The sequence below is a fragment of the Bos taurus genome, chromosome 28 (assembly GCF_002263795.3).
Source record: "Bos taurus isolate L1 Dominette 01449 registration number 42190680 breed Hereford chromosome 28, ARS-UCD2.0, whole genome shotgun sequence".
Lineage (NCBI taxonomy): Eukaryota > Metazoa > Chordata > Mammalia > Artiodactyla > Bovidae > Bos > Bos taurus.
The window spans coordinates 8,884,887-8,897,396 of NC_037355.1; the positions used below are offsets into that span (position 1 = coordinate 8,884,887).

The 12,510-nt window shown below is 40.6% G+C and overlaps 1 protein-coding gene across 1 annotated transcript in view; it reads left to right on the forward strand.

Annotated features, from left to right (window-relative positions):
* The window catches only part of GPR137B (G protein-coupled receptor 137B), a 55,709-nt gene extending 43,199 nt beyond the window's left edge, over positions 1-12,510 (forward strand). The window contains exons 6-7 of the mRNA NM_001191481.1: positions 10,038-10,162; positions 11,660-12,510. Coding sequence (NP_001178410.1) covers positions 10,038-10,162; positions 11,660-11,774 — 240 coding nt within the window. The 3' untranslated portion in view covers positions 11,775-12,510. The remainder of the gene's footprint in view (positions 1-10,037; positions 10,163-11,659) is intronic.

Sequence of the window (12,510 nt, forward strand, 5' to 3'; positions counted from 1 at the left end):
AATGTATTTTTTAATATACACCCAAACTCAATGAGATATGATTTCTTAAGATTTCTTAGCTGCAATTTGGAATCTAAAACTGTATCAGTGAACTTTTCATGTTGTTTTCTATGTTAACATCTGTTGGTTTACCTTGCACTTTGATATTTGCTCAGCGTTCAAATGATCTTTCGATGAATTTGTCAGGGAGAAAGTGCTCTTCCTGTCCTATTCCTCTGCAATCTTCTCTCCTCCCCATCTACCTTGCACTTTGAATGGATCTTTATATCCATGCATGGTTTTGTCGTGTCATGTATTGGTCATTTGGAAAATTTTGGTTTATTGAGTTATGCATATCTTTCAAAAGTTGTATTTCCATTATACAATACAAGAAAAATATCTCATTCATTAATCTCACCACTGATCATCAGAAAAAATCAAATATTCGGAACCTGTCAACCTCATGGTGGAGAATACAAGGTTTCCAAAGCTTTCATGTTTGCTTAAAAGGTGAAATTTGATCAGTGAAAACAGTCACATGTTTTCCTTGGATTTACAGCTCAGTTCATTCATTTTTGAGAGAGTGTCTGCCAAATGTCCACAGCTGAAAAGCCATGGTTGTCATGAAGCTGTTGCAGGAAGGAGGACCCCTTCCAGGGCCCGAAACTGGGCTCTTATCTAACACTGGGCTCTGGTCTAACACTCGGAAATGAATTGTCCGAGGAGACACATGTGCTGACAAAGCAAGAGATTTTATTGGGAAGGGCACCCGGGTGGAGAGCAGTAAGGTAAGGGAATCCAGGAGAACTGCTCTGCCACGTGGCTCGCAATGTCGGGTTTTATGGTGATAGTTTCCGGGTGGTCTTTGACCAATCATTCTAATTCAGAGTCTTTCCTGGTGGCGCACGCATTGCTCAGCCAAGATGGATGCTAGCGAGAGGGATTCTGGGAAGTGGACGGACACACGGTGTCTCCTTTTAACCTTTCCCGAACTCTTCCTGTTGGTGGTGGCTTATTAGTTCCGTATTCCTTATCAGGATCTCCTGTCATAAAACAACTCATGCAAAGGGTTACTATGGTGCCTGGCCAGGGTGGGCGGTTTCAATCAGAGTGCTTCCCCTAACAAAGCTGTCATGTTGCATGAAAAAAGTAACTATAACTCGGAGTTGTACAGGTTCTTTTTCTTGTAATAAAATTTCAGTAGTCAGTTTTTCCTGCTTTGTTAAGTGAATCTTTTTTGAACTGTGACTGTGTAGTGGTGAAGAGCACAGTAACTGCTAGTACAGTTGGTGTCACTGCTTTGAAATGTGCTCAGGCAGCACCAGTTTTGCTAACTACAGCTTTTGCATCACTGGTGCCAGTGTCAACACAATAGAAAAGGTAAATAGCTTCTTTATATGATAATTATGCAAATAGGTATGACCTTGCTGATCCTTGAAAGCATCCCGGGAATCTCCAGCAGTTATTGGGCCACACTGATAACTGCTCATCTACAGTAGTGTGTTAATGAGTGAAAATGATTCTTTACTCCCTAAAGGACATTATCTCCTGATTCATCCTGAGAGAGTGAATTCAGCATGAACAATGTAAAATCATAAATAGGAAGCCCTTCCTATTTTTTATATTGTAGTCATGAAGTAATTCTCATTAGCAGGTAAATCTGAGTGTCAGGTTTGGCTTGGTGAAGCACCAGTGTTCATAAAATACCCCTGGGCAAGACTGCCAGGGTTAAAAGCATTATTACATACAGTATTTGGTAAAAATAGCTAACAACTGTATAGCACTTATATGTGCTAGGCCTTGTTCTAAGCATTTTAAATATACTTTAATTCTCACAATAACTCTGTAAAGTAGATGAATATAATACTCATTTTGAGATGAGGAAACTGAGGCTCAGAATCATGGCTGGTAGGGGACAGAGCTCCTATTCAAACTGAGGCATCCTGGCTCCCAGATCCATGATTTAAAAAAAAAAAAAAAATATGTATTTTATTGAAGTATAGTTGATTTACAGTGTTTCAGGTGCCCAGCAAGGTGATGTGGTTATACAAGTACACATGTATTGTTTTTGAAATTATTTTCCGTCATAGATTATTACAAGATATTAACTGTAGTTCCCTATGCTATACATTAAACCTTTGCTGCTTATCTATTTTTTAGTTAGAAATCTAGCATTCTATTTATACTAGTTCCAACAAGTGGAATCAAAATGTCATAATTTTTTTAGTTAGGCAAAAATTCATAAGTTTTCTAAAATAGATATATTATGCATATTTATATCTATGTATACAAAAGCTTTTCTACTATACCTGATAAAGGCTTGAGAAAGAACATCAAAAAAAGAAGAGATGGAGAAACTGGAGAACATAAACTAAATGAAATGGGAGCACTGAATATGAAATAGAAAAAGTGAAACAAACTAGATAAAAGTAAAAGATCATCATGTAGTCCAGATGTTTTTAAGCATGACTGCTCATTAGAAACATATCTGGAGCTCTGGAGAAAAAAAGCAATAACTGAGCATTTGTATTTTTCAAAAACATTCAAGATAATTCTTATATGCATCTGGATTTTAAAAAGTAGTTATAGGTTTTTCTCTTAGATCCTAGTTTTGGTGACAGAGAGTTCTGTTATTTTTCTGTTGACCAATCATGATACAGTGGTATTAAGTGAGTAATAGTTAAATAATCACAATAGTAAAAGATCTTTATCAGTTTTCACAATCAATAGCCAGACAAAAAATAAAAGATAATTATAATTGTAAGCCATAATGGGAACATGACTAACGTAAAAATGTAAAATAATTATGTACAATTTGGGAGCATCAAGCAGAGTGATGTGGTAAGTGCATACATACACATGTTTTCATCCACCCAGCCAGTCTATGTCTTTTCGTTGGTGCGTTTAATCCATTTATATTTAAGGTAATCCTTAATCCTTATATTTAAGGTAATTATCTATATGTATGATCCTGTTACCATTTTCTTAATTGTTTTGGGTTTATTTTCTGTAGGTCTTTTCCTTCTCTTGTGTTTCCTGCCTAGAGAAGTTCCTTTAGCATTTGTCGCAAAACTGGTTTGGTGGTGCTGAAGTCTCTTAACTTTTGCTTGTCTGGAAAGCTTTTGATTTCTCCATCAAATCTGAAGGAGAGTCTTGCTGGGTAGAGTATTCTTGGTTGTAGGTTCTTCCCCTTCATCACTTTAAATATGTCATGTCATTTCCTTCTGGCTTGTAGAGTTTCTGTTGAGAAATCAGCTGATAGCCTGATGGGAGATCCCTTTATTTGTTGTTTTTCCCTTGTTGCTTTTAATATTTTATCTCTGACTTTAATTTTTGTCAGTTTGATTACTATATGTCTTGGTGTGTTCCTCCTTGGGTTTATCCTGCCTGGACTTGGTTGACTATTTCTTTTCCCATGTTAGGAATTTTTCAGCTATTATTTCTTCCAATATTTTCTCATGTCCTTTCTCTCTCTTCTCCTTCTGGGACCCCTATAATGTCAATGTTGGTGTGTTTAATGTTGTCCCAGAGGTCTCTTAGACTGTCTTTTCATTCTTTTTTCTATATTCTGTTCTGTGGCAGTGATTTCCACCCTTCTGTTATGGATGGAAACACCCATAAATGACCTCCAGGTCATTTATCGGTTCTTCTGCCTCAATTATTCTGCTATTGATTCCTGCTGCTGCATCGCTTTAGTCGTGTCCAACTCTGTGCGACCCCGTAGACGGCAGCCCACCAGGCTCCCCTGTCCCTGGGATTCTCCAGGCAAGAACACTGGAGTGGGTTGCCATTTCCTTCTCCAATGCATGAAAGTGAAAAGTGAAAGTGAAGTCGCTCAGTCGTGTCCGACTCTAGCGACCCCACATGGGATTTTCTAGGCAAAAGTACTGGAGTGGGGTGATTGATTCCTTCTAGTGTATTATTCCAGAGAAGGCAATGGCACCTCACTCCAGTACTCTTGCCTGGAAAATCTCATGGACGGAGGAGCCTGGTAGGCTGCAGACCATGGGGTCGCTAAGAGTCGGAGATGACTGAGCGACTTCACTTTCACTTTTCACTTTCATGCATTGGAGAAGGAAATGGCAACCCACTCTAGTGTTCTTGCCTGGAGAATCCCAGGGACAGGGGGAGCCTGGTGGGCTGCCATCTATGGGGTCACACAGAGTCGGACACGACTGAAGCGACTTAGCAGCAGCAGCAGCAGCAGTGTATTATTCATCTCTGTTTGTTAGTTCTTTAGTTCTTGTAGGTCTTAGGTAAACATTTCTTACATCTTCTCAATCTTTGCTTCTATTCTTTCCAGATCCTGGATCATCTTCACTATCATTATTCTGAATTTTTTTTTTTTTTTTCTGGAAGGTTGCCTATCTGCACTTTATTTAGTTGTTTTTCTGGGGTTTTATCTTGTCCTTTCATCTGGGACATAACTTTCTGCTTTTTCATCATGATTAACTTTCTGTACTATGGTTTTTGTTTTAGCTTCTGTGGGACTGTGTTTCTTCTTGCTTCTGTGTGCCCTCTGATGGATGAGGCTAAGAGGCTTGTGTAAGCTTCTTGATGGGAGGAACTGGGAAAAACTAGGTCTTGCTCTGGTGGACAGGGCCTTCCTCAGACCAGAATCAGTCGCTCAGTTGTGTCCGACTCTTTGCGACCCCATGAATCGCAGCACGCCAGGCCTCCCTATCCATCACCAACTCCCGGAGTTCACCCAGACTCACGTCCATTGAGTCAGTGATGCCATCCAGCCATCTCATCCTCTGTTGTCCCCTTCTCCTCCTGCCCCCAATCCCTCCCAGCATCAGAGTCTTTTCCAAGGAGTCAACTCTTCACATGAGGTGGCCAAAGTACTGGAGTTTCAGCTTTAGCATCATTCCTTCCAAAGAAATCCCAGGGCTGATCTCCTTTAGAATGGACTGGTTGGATCTCCTTGCAGTCCAAGGGACTCTCAAGAGTCTTCTCCAACACCACAGTTCAAAAGCATCAATTCTTCGGTGCTCAGCCTTCTTCACAGTCCAACTCTCATATCCATACATGACCACAGGAAAAACCATAGCCTTGACTAGCCAGACCTTTGTTGGCAAAGTAATGTCTCTGCTTTTGAATATGCTATCTAGGTTGGTCATAACTTTCCTTCCAAGGAGTAAGCGTTTTTTAATTTCATGGCTGCAGTCACCATCTGTAGTGATTTTGGAGCCCCCAAAAATAAAGTCTGACACTGTTTCCACTGTTTCCCCATCTATTTCCCATGAAGTGGTGGGACCGGATGCCATAATCTTCGTTTTCTGAATGTTGAGCTTTAAGCCAACTTTTTCACTCTCCACTTTTCATGAAGAGGCTTTTGAGTTCCTCTTCACTTTCTGCCATAAGAGTGGTATCATCTGCATATCTGAGGTTATTGATATTTCTCCCGGCAATCTTAATTCCAGCTTGTGTTTCTTCCAGTCCAGCGTTTCTCATGATGTACTCTGCATATAAGTTAAATAAACAGGGTGACAATATACAGCCTTGACGAACTCCTTTTCCTATTTGGAACCAGTCTGTTGTTCCATGTCCAGTTCTAACTGTTGCTTCCTGACCTGCATACAGATTTCTCAAGAGGCAGATCAGGTGGTCTGGTATTCCCATCTCTTTCAGAATTTCCACAGTTTGTTGTGATCCACACAGTCAAAGGCTTTGGCATAGTCAATAAAGCAGAAATAGATGTTTTTCTGGAACTCTTGCTTTTTCCATGATCCAGCGGATGTTGGCAATTTGATCTCTGGTTCCTCTGCCTTTTCTAAAACCAGCTTGAACATCAGGAAGTTCACGGTTCACATATTGCTGAAGCCTGGCTTGGAGAATTTTGAGCATTACTTTACTAGCGTGTGAGATGAGTGCAATTGTGCGGTAGTTTGAGCATTCTTTGGCATTGCCTTTCTTTGGGATTGGAATGAAAACTGACCTTTTCTAGTCCTGTGGCCGCTGCTCAGTTTTCCAAATTTGCTGGCATATTGAGTGCAGCACTTTCACAGCATCATCTTTCAGGATTTGGAATAGCTCAACTGGAATTCCATCACCTCCACTAGCTTTGTTTATAGTGATGCTTCCTAAGGCCCACTTGACTTCACATTCCAAGATGTCTGGCTCTAGGTCATGATCACACCATCGTGATTATCTGGGTCGTGAAGTTCTTTTTTGTACAGTTCTTCTGTGTATTCTTGCCATCTCTTCTTAATATCTTCTGCTTCTGTTAGGTCCAAGCTTTACTCCAATTGTCTGATGATGGGTGGGGTTGCACTCCCTCCCTGGTAGTTGTTTGGCCTGAGGCGACCCAGCCCTGGGGTCTAAGGGCTCTCTGGTAAGGTTAATGGCAAACTCCAAGAGGGTTTATGCCAAGGGGGACCTTCTAGTGACCCCCATCCCTATGGTATGCCCCTGCCAGCCCACGCCTTCACAGGAGGCCCTCTAATACTAGCAGGTAGTTTTGGTTCGGTCTCCTGTGGGGTCACTGCTCCTCTCCTCTGGGTCTTGGTGCATGTACAGTTTTGTTTGTGCCCTCCAAAACTGGAGTCTATTTTCCCCAGTCCTCTAGAAGTCCTATAATCAAATCCTGCTAACCCTCAAGGCCAGGTTCCCTGGGGATTCCCAGTCCCTATGTTGGATCCCCAGACTGGGAAGCCTGATGTGGGGTTTAGAATCTTCACAACAGTGGGAGAACTTCTTTGGTATTATTCTTCTCCAGTCTGTGGGTCACCCACCTGGAGGGTATGGGATTTGATTTCATTGTGATTGCACCCCTCCTACCATCTTGCTGTGGCTTCATTGTCTCTGGACGTGGGGTATCTTTTATTGGTGAATTCTGGCATCCTCCTATTGGTGGTTCTTCAACAGCTAGTTGCAACTTTGGTGCTTTCACAGGAGGAGATGAGCACACGTCCTTCTACGCCACCATCTTGAAATGGAAGTCAGGTCCATGATTTTAATTCTGTCCTACACTGTGGCTTTGCTTAGCATAATAAGGTTTGGAGAAGAAACTAAATTCCTAATGACTCAGTAATAGTCCTATTACTATCTGTAACTTTGACCCTGATGCTGGGAAAGATCGAGGGCAGGAGGAGAAGGAGGCGATAGAGGATAAGATGGTTGGATGGCATCACTCACTCAATGGACATGAGTTTGAGCAAACTCCAGGAGATAGTGAAGGACAGGGAAGCCTGGAGTGCTGCAGTCCATGGGGTCACAACGAGTTGGATGTGACTTAGCAACTGAATAACAATCTGTAACTTCTGTAATTTGACAAAAAAGTCAGATATTCTTTTGGGGAGAAACTTGTAATTTAATTAATACTCACTGACTTTTAAAAGAGCACATCCTGCAGGTGGGGTGTTTTTAAAAAATGTTCTCTACCATTTGTATCCAGAACACAGTGGTATAAACAAGCCTCTATACTTGACATCACTAGAGCTGGTGTAACAGTGTACTAGAGGTGTGGCTCTTTGGATCCACATCAGAAACCCAAGGGGTGCTTGCTTGGTCTAAGTATTGATGCTTAGGCCATGTCCTGGACTCAGCTGAGAATCTCTCAGGGTAGGTTCTGGGAATCTACATTTTAAATAATTTAATAAGCACCCCAAGTGATTTGAATGCACTGTAAAGTTTGAGAATCTCCATTGTATATGTGTGTGTGTGTGTGTATATATATACACACATATATTAAAATACACATATATTTTAAACAGCTTTATTGAGATATAATTTCCATTTAACAAACTGTTTACCCATTTCATATAATTAAATGGCTTTTGATATATTCAGGTATGTGCAATTATCACCACCATAGAACATTTTTTATCACCTCAGAAAGAAACATCATACCCTTTATCTACCATGCCCCATACCCCTGTCCCTAAGCAACTACTGATCTACTTTCTGTGTCTACAGATTGCCCTATTCTGGACTTTGATAAGAATGAGATCATATAGTATGCCACTTTTTGTCACTGGCTCTTCCACCTGGCAGAATGTTTTCAAGGTTCATCCACATTGTAGTATGTATTAGTACCTCATTCCTTTTTATGGCCAGTATTTCACTGTGTAGATATGCCACAGCTTGTTTATCCATCCATTGATGGACATTTGGGTTGTTTCCGTCTCTAGACTGTTATGAATAATGCTGCTATATTCATTACAGGTTTCTGTTTGAACATAGGTCTTTGTGTGTCTTCATTATGTATCTAGCAGTACAATTGCTTGGGTCATTTGGTGATTCTAGGTTAAACTTTTTTGAAAAACTGCCAGAGAGTTTTTATTCCCAATAGTGAAGTTTCCTCCACATCCTCCCCAGTGCTTGGTTATCTGGCTTTTTGATTCTGGACACCATGATAGATATCTCATTTTGGCTTTTAATTTGCATTTCACTGATGACTACAGATGTCAAGCATTTTTAAAATGTATTTATTTGGCCATGTGTATATCTTCCTTGGAAAAATGGCTATTCAGATCCTTTGCCCACTTAAACATTTTTTTCAATTGGAGGATAATTGCTTTACAATATTGGGTTGGTTCCTACTACTCATCAGCATGAATCAGCCATAGGTATACATATGTCCCCTCCCTCTTGAACCTCCCTCCCATCTCCCACCCTTCTAGATTGTCACAGAGCACCTGATTTGAGCTTCTTGCATTGAGTTGACTTTTTACTATTGAGTTGTAAGAGTTCTTGTATATTTTAGATATAAGTCTCTTGTAAGAGACATGCTTTGCAACTATTTTCTCTCTGTGTGGCTGTCTTTTCACATTTTTGATGGTATCTTATGAAGCAAAAATACTTAATTTTGATGAAATCCAGGTTATGTTTTTTGGTTTGTTGCTTATTTTTGGTGACATATCTAAAAATTCTTTGCCAGGTCATGAAGATTTGCCCCTATATTTTCTTCTTAGAGTTGTATAGTTTTTAACTCCTATGTTTAGGTCTTTGATCCATTTTGAGTTACTTTTTGTATGTGTGTGTGCGGTAAGCGTTTCATTCTATGTATAGATATTCTTGAATTGCTACAAATAGTAAAGTTGAAGGTGTTCCACCTCGTATAAGTTCTGCTTTGCTTCCTATGTTTGGCTAGATTAGTCTTAGAAAAGCAGAAATTCACATATAAATACCCATCCTATAATAACCTTTTTTCAAACTCTCTTGGTTAACTTTTTTTTTTTTTCTTGGTTAACTTTTAAATGGACCACCATTGATATGGACAAAGATGCCAAACAAAAGCCAAGTTGAATCCACAGATGTGGAACCCGCGTAGACTGAGGGCTGACTGTACTATGTCATTTTATATGAGGGATCTGAGCATCCTTGGATTTGGGTATCCGTGTGGGGTCCTACAAGCAGTGCCCTGTGGGTAACTGTGATTTTCTTAAACGGTAAACTCAGCTTGGGGACAGAAACAGGAGAGGCAGATTGTATAAACTGGCTAAGAAACTCTTAAAATTTCATCATTTCATTATTTTAATTCATTGCTGTGAATGCCCACATGATTATACAGGTTTAGATCTTATTTGGGACTGTCTAGTTTGGCTGACTGGGGTATTGTCTGGTTTTTCTGTGAGAGATTAAAATAGTGATAATTCATTGCTGTGGGGTTTCCCTGGTGGCTTAGGCTGTAAAGAATCTGCCTGTGATACAGGAGACCCAGGTTCAACCCTGGTTCTGGGTTGGGAAGATCCCACAGAGAAGGAAATGGCAACCCACTCTAATATTCTTGCCTGGGAAATCCCATGGACAGAGTTGCCTGGTGGGCTACAGTCCATGGGGTCACAAAGAGTCAGACAGGACCGAGTGACTTAACACAACACAAATTAACTGCTTCAAGCAGAACTCTGCAAGATTTTGTCCATACTGATAAGAGAAAATGTTAATACTCTTAAATATAAAAGCAACTGAAATGAACACTCCAGCTGAACAGGTGCCTGCACTCAGCTGAATACAGCATCTTTAGTCTCCTGCAAGAAAGGGATGTTATTTTTCTTTGCCTGTGCGAGGCACAGTGACTGAAAGTACACTGAACAATTAAACTGTCCCTCCAGACAAACCCTGGAATGGTCCCCAGCCATGGATTCGGTCCCAGATCTTACTTCTTTGACAACCCTCGAAGATATGACAGTGATGATGACCTTGCCTGGAACATTGCCCCTCAGGGACTTCAGGGAAGGTAAGACCCTACCTAGTTCCTGTTAAGGGGCATGGCTAGGGGGCTGAAGGCCAAGCCAATGAGATAGATTCAAACTAAATGGGGGCGGGGGGAGGGTGGTGCAGAATGTCTACTTAAAACCCTGGAGCTGGGAGGTGAGGCAGACAGAAAAAGGAGGGGGAAACACCTGTGTAGTGAGATTAATTGCAGCCAGAGTCTCCCTCCAGGGACCATGCGCTTTACCATGACAGCCCAGGGACGTTTCAGCCACACTCCACTGCCCGGTGCTCCTGTCCCCTCTTTCACTCTGGGGCTAAAGCGCTGACCTCATGCTTGCCAAGCTCCTCTCTTCTCTCTGCTGGTCCTTCCAGAACCACTCCGCTGTTCGTATGAAAGGACAGCTTCAGGCCAAGTGGGGTTTTTTGCAGTGAAAGCCAGTCTTATGTAATCCTTTGTAAATTTAAAGACCTACCATTAACATTTTAAGGTAAATTCTTTTCTTCCTGGGGTAAAATGATAATGAGAGGATATGCTTGGTTTTCTGCTCTTTATTACCAATAGTAAAATCCTTAGAAAACCTCATAAGTCTGAAAGGAGCCCTTATTATAGGCACAGGAGAATTCAGGAAAAGCTGGGAGAATACCTTGCTCTCTCAGTGGATCAGGGAGTGGAAACATCCGGTCAGATAGAGGAAAAGACGGTGATAGGGAAAAAGAGAGTAGAGCCATCCATCCAGTCAGAAGGTCTAAAGAACAGATAAGGAAGGGAGAACTAGAAGGTGTCAAAGTCCTAAGGTCAGGACTTTTTTCCTGAGGTCAAAGGTGTCCTAATTCTCTTCCCTAAAACTGTCCTCTTATCCAGTCACCCCCCTGCAGTGCCGGCTCCCTATTTATGTCCCCCTGTATCTGCTGGAGCAGCCCTAACCCCTCACCTGCCAGTCTTTCCATTATATAGAGGAAAATAGTAATAGGAACAACAATAATTCAATGTGCATGATTGAGTGGTGACTGTATATTAAGATACTGTATGTTCTAAAAGTTTTACAGGTATTAACTCACAAAAGCCCAACAAGTTAGTTCCTAATATTACTCCCATCCTAACAGATATTAACACTGAGGCACAGAAGTTATTTGTCCAAAAACACATTGGTAGTGAATTGCAAAGAGTCGGACATGACTGAGTGACTGAACTGACTGAACTGAGTGTATCAGACTCTCCATTAGGATTCAGATACAATTTGTGGCTAAAGCATTGTGATATACATAGTGATTGGTATTACTGTGTATCAGTAATACTACTCTTCCAGGCTCTGAAGAGTTGAGGTGACTTTTTTGGGAGGTCTTCTAGCCACTGTGCACAGCTAACACGGTTGTGTGGGAAAACTAGCTTCAGGAAACTACTTTGAAAAGCTTTAGGATTATCTATACAGAAGCCCACTTCTGTCAACCTAAAATAGGCATGTCATCAGCAGTCAGCATAATGTTTCAAGTCACTGAAATCTCTCTTTTCCTTTTCAAGTTTTGCTCCAGACTACTACGACTGGGGACAACAAACAGCGAACAGCTTCCTGGCACAAGTAGGAACTTTACAACCAGACTCAATTCTGGATCCTGACAAACCAAGCCATGGGTAGCATCAGTTAACAGTTTTACGGAAGATATGCCTCAGTTGAAACGTTTCAGAAAGACTAACTTAATGACAGCTGAATTTTTAGGGCATGTTTCCTTAAGAAATAGGACTTGAATTTGTTACAGGTTTCTGATGGCTCCATAGGACTAAGCAATAATTTAGATCGATAAAATCTTATTTTAGTACTAAAAAGTGAGCCTGGCTGCCTATTCCATGAGTATAATTTAAACTTTAAAAAATTCTGTACTTTTATAAAGATGTATTTTATATAACTTAATGCTAAAATATACTAGGATTTTTTGAGAATATTATTGCAATATACGTCATAGTTTGCACAGACTTTTATGCATAATTCACTTTAAAAGTATACAGTATATAGTCTGATGGTTTTTTTTTTTTAAAAAAGGCTTTTGGACTAAAGTATTCCTCAGACCCTTACCTCGTCAGGTCACTAAGATTCTGTTAGATTCTAAGTATAGTTGACGTCTAGGAAGCTAATTGCAACTCACGTGTTGAAATTTATAATGCAGCAGAATGTCAGCAGACTACACGGTAGGTAGTTGGTTCCTTACAGTGTTGAAAAGCACAGATGGTTGGTTCCTCAAAGAATCTCTTAAATTTTGCCAAAATGTAATCTTCCTTTCAACAGGGTGCTGATGTACACACTTCAATACGTTGATAACGTTAAAAACATGGATAGAATTGACTTACACTATTAAACCTTCCCTTCTGTATTCAGA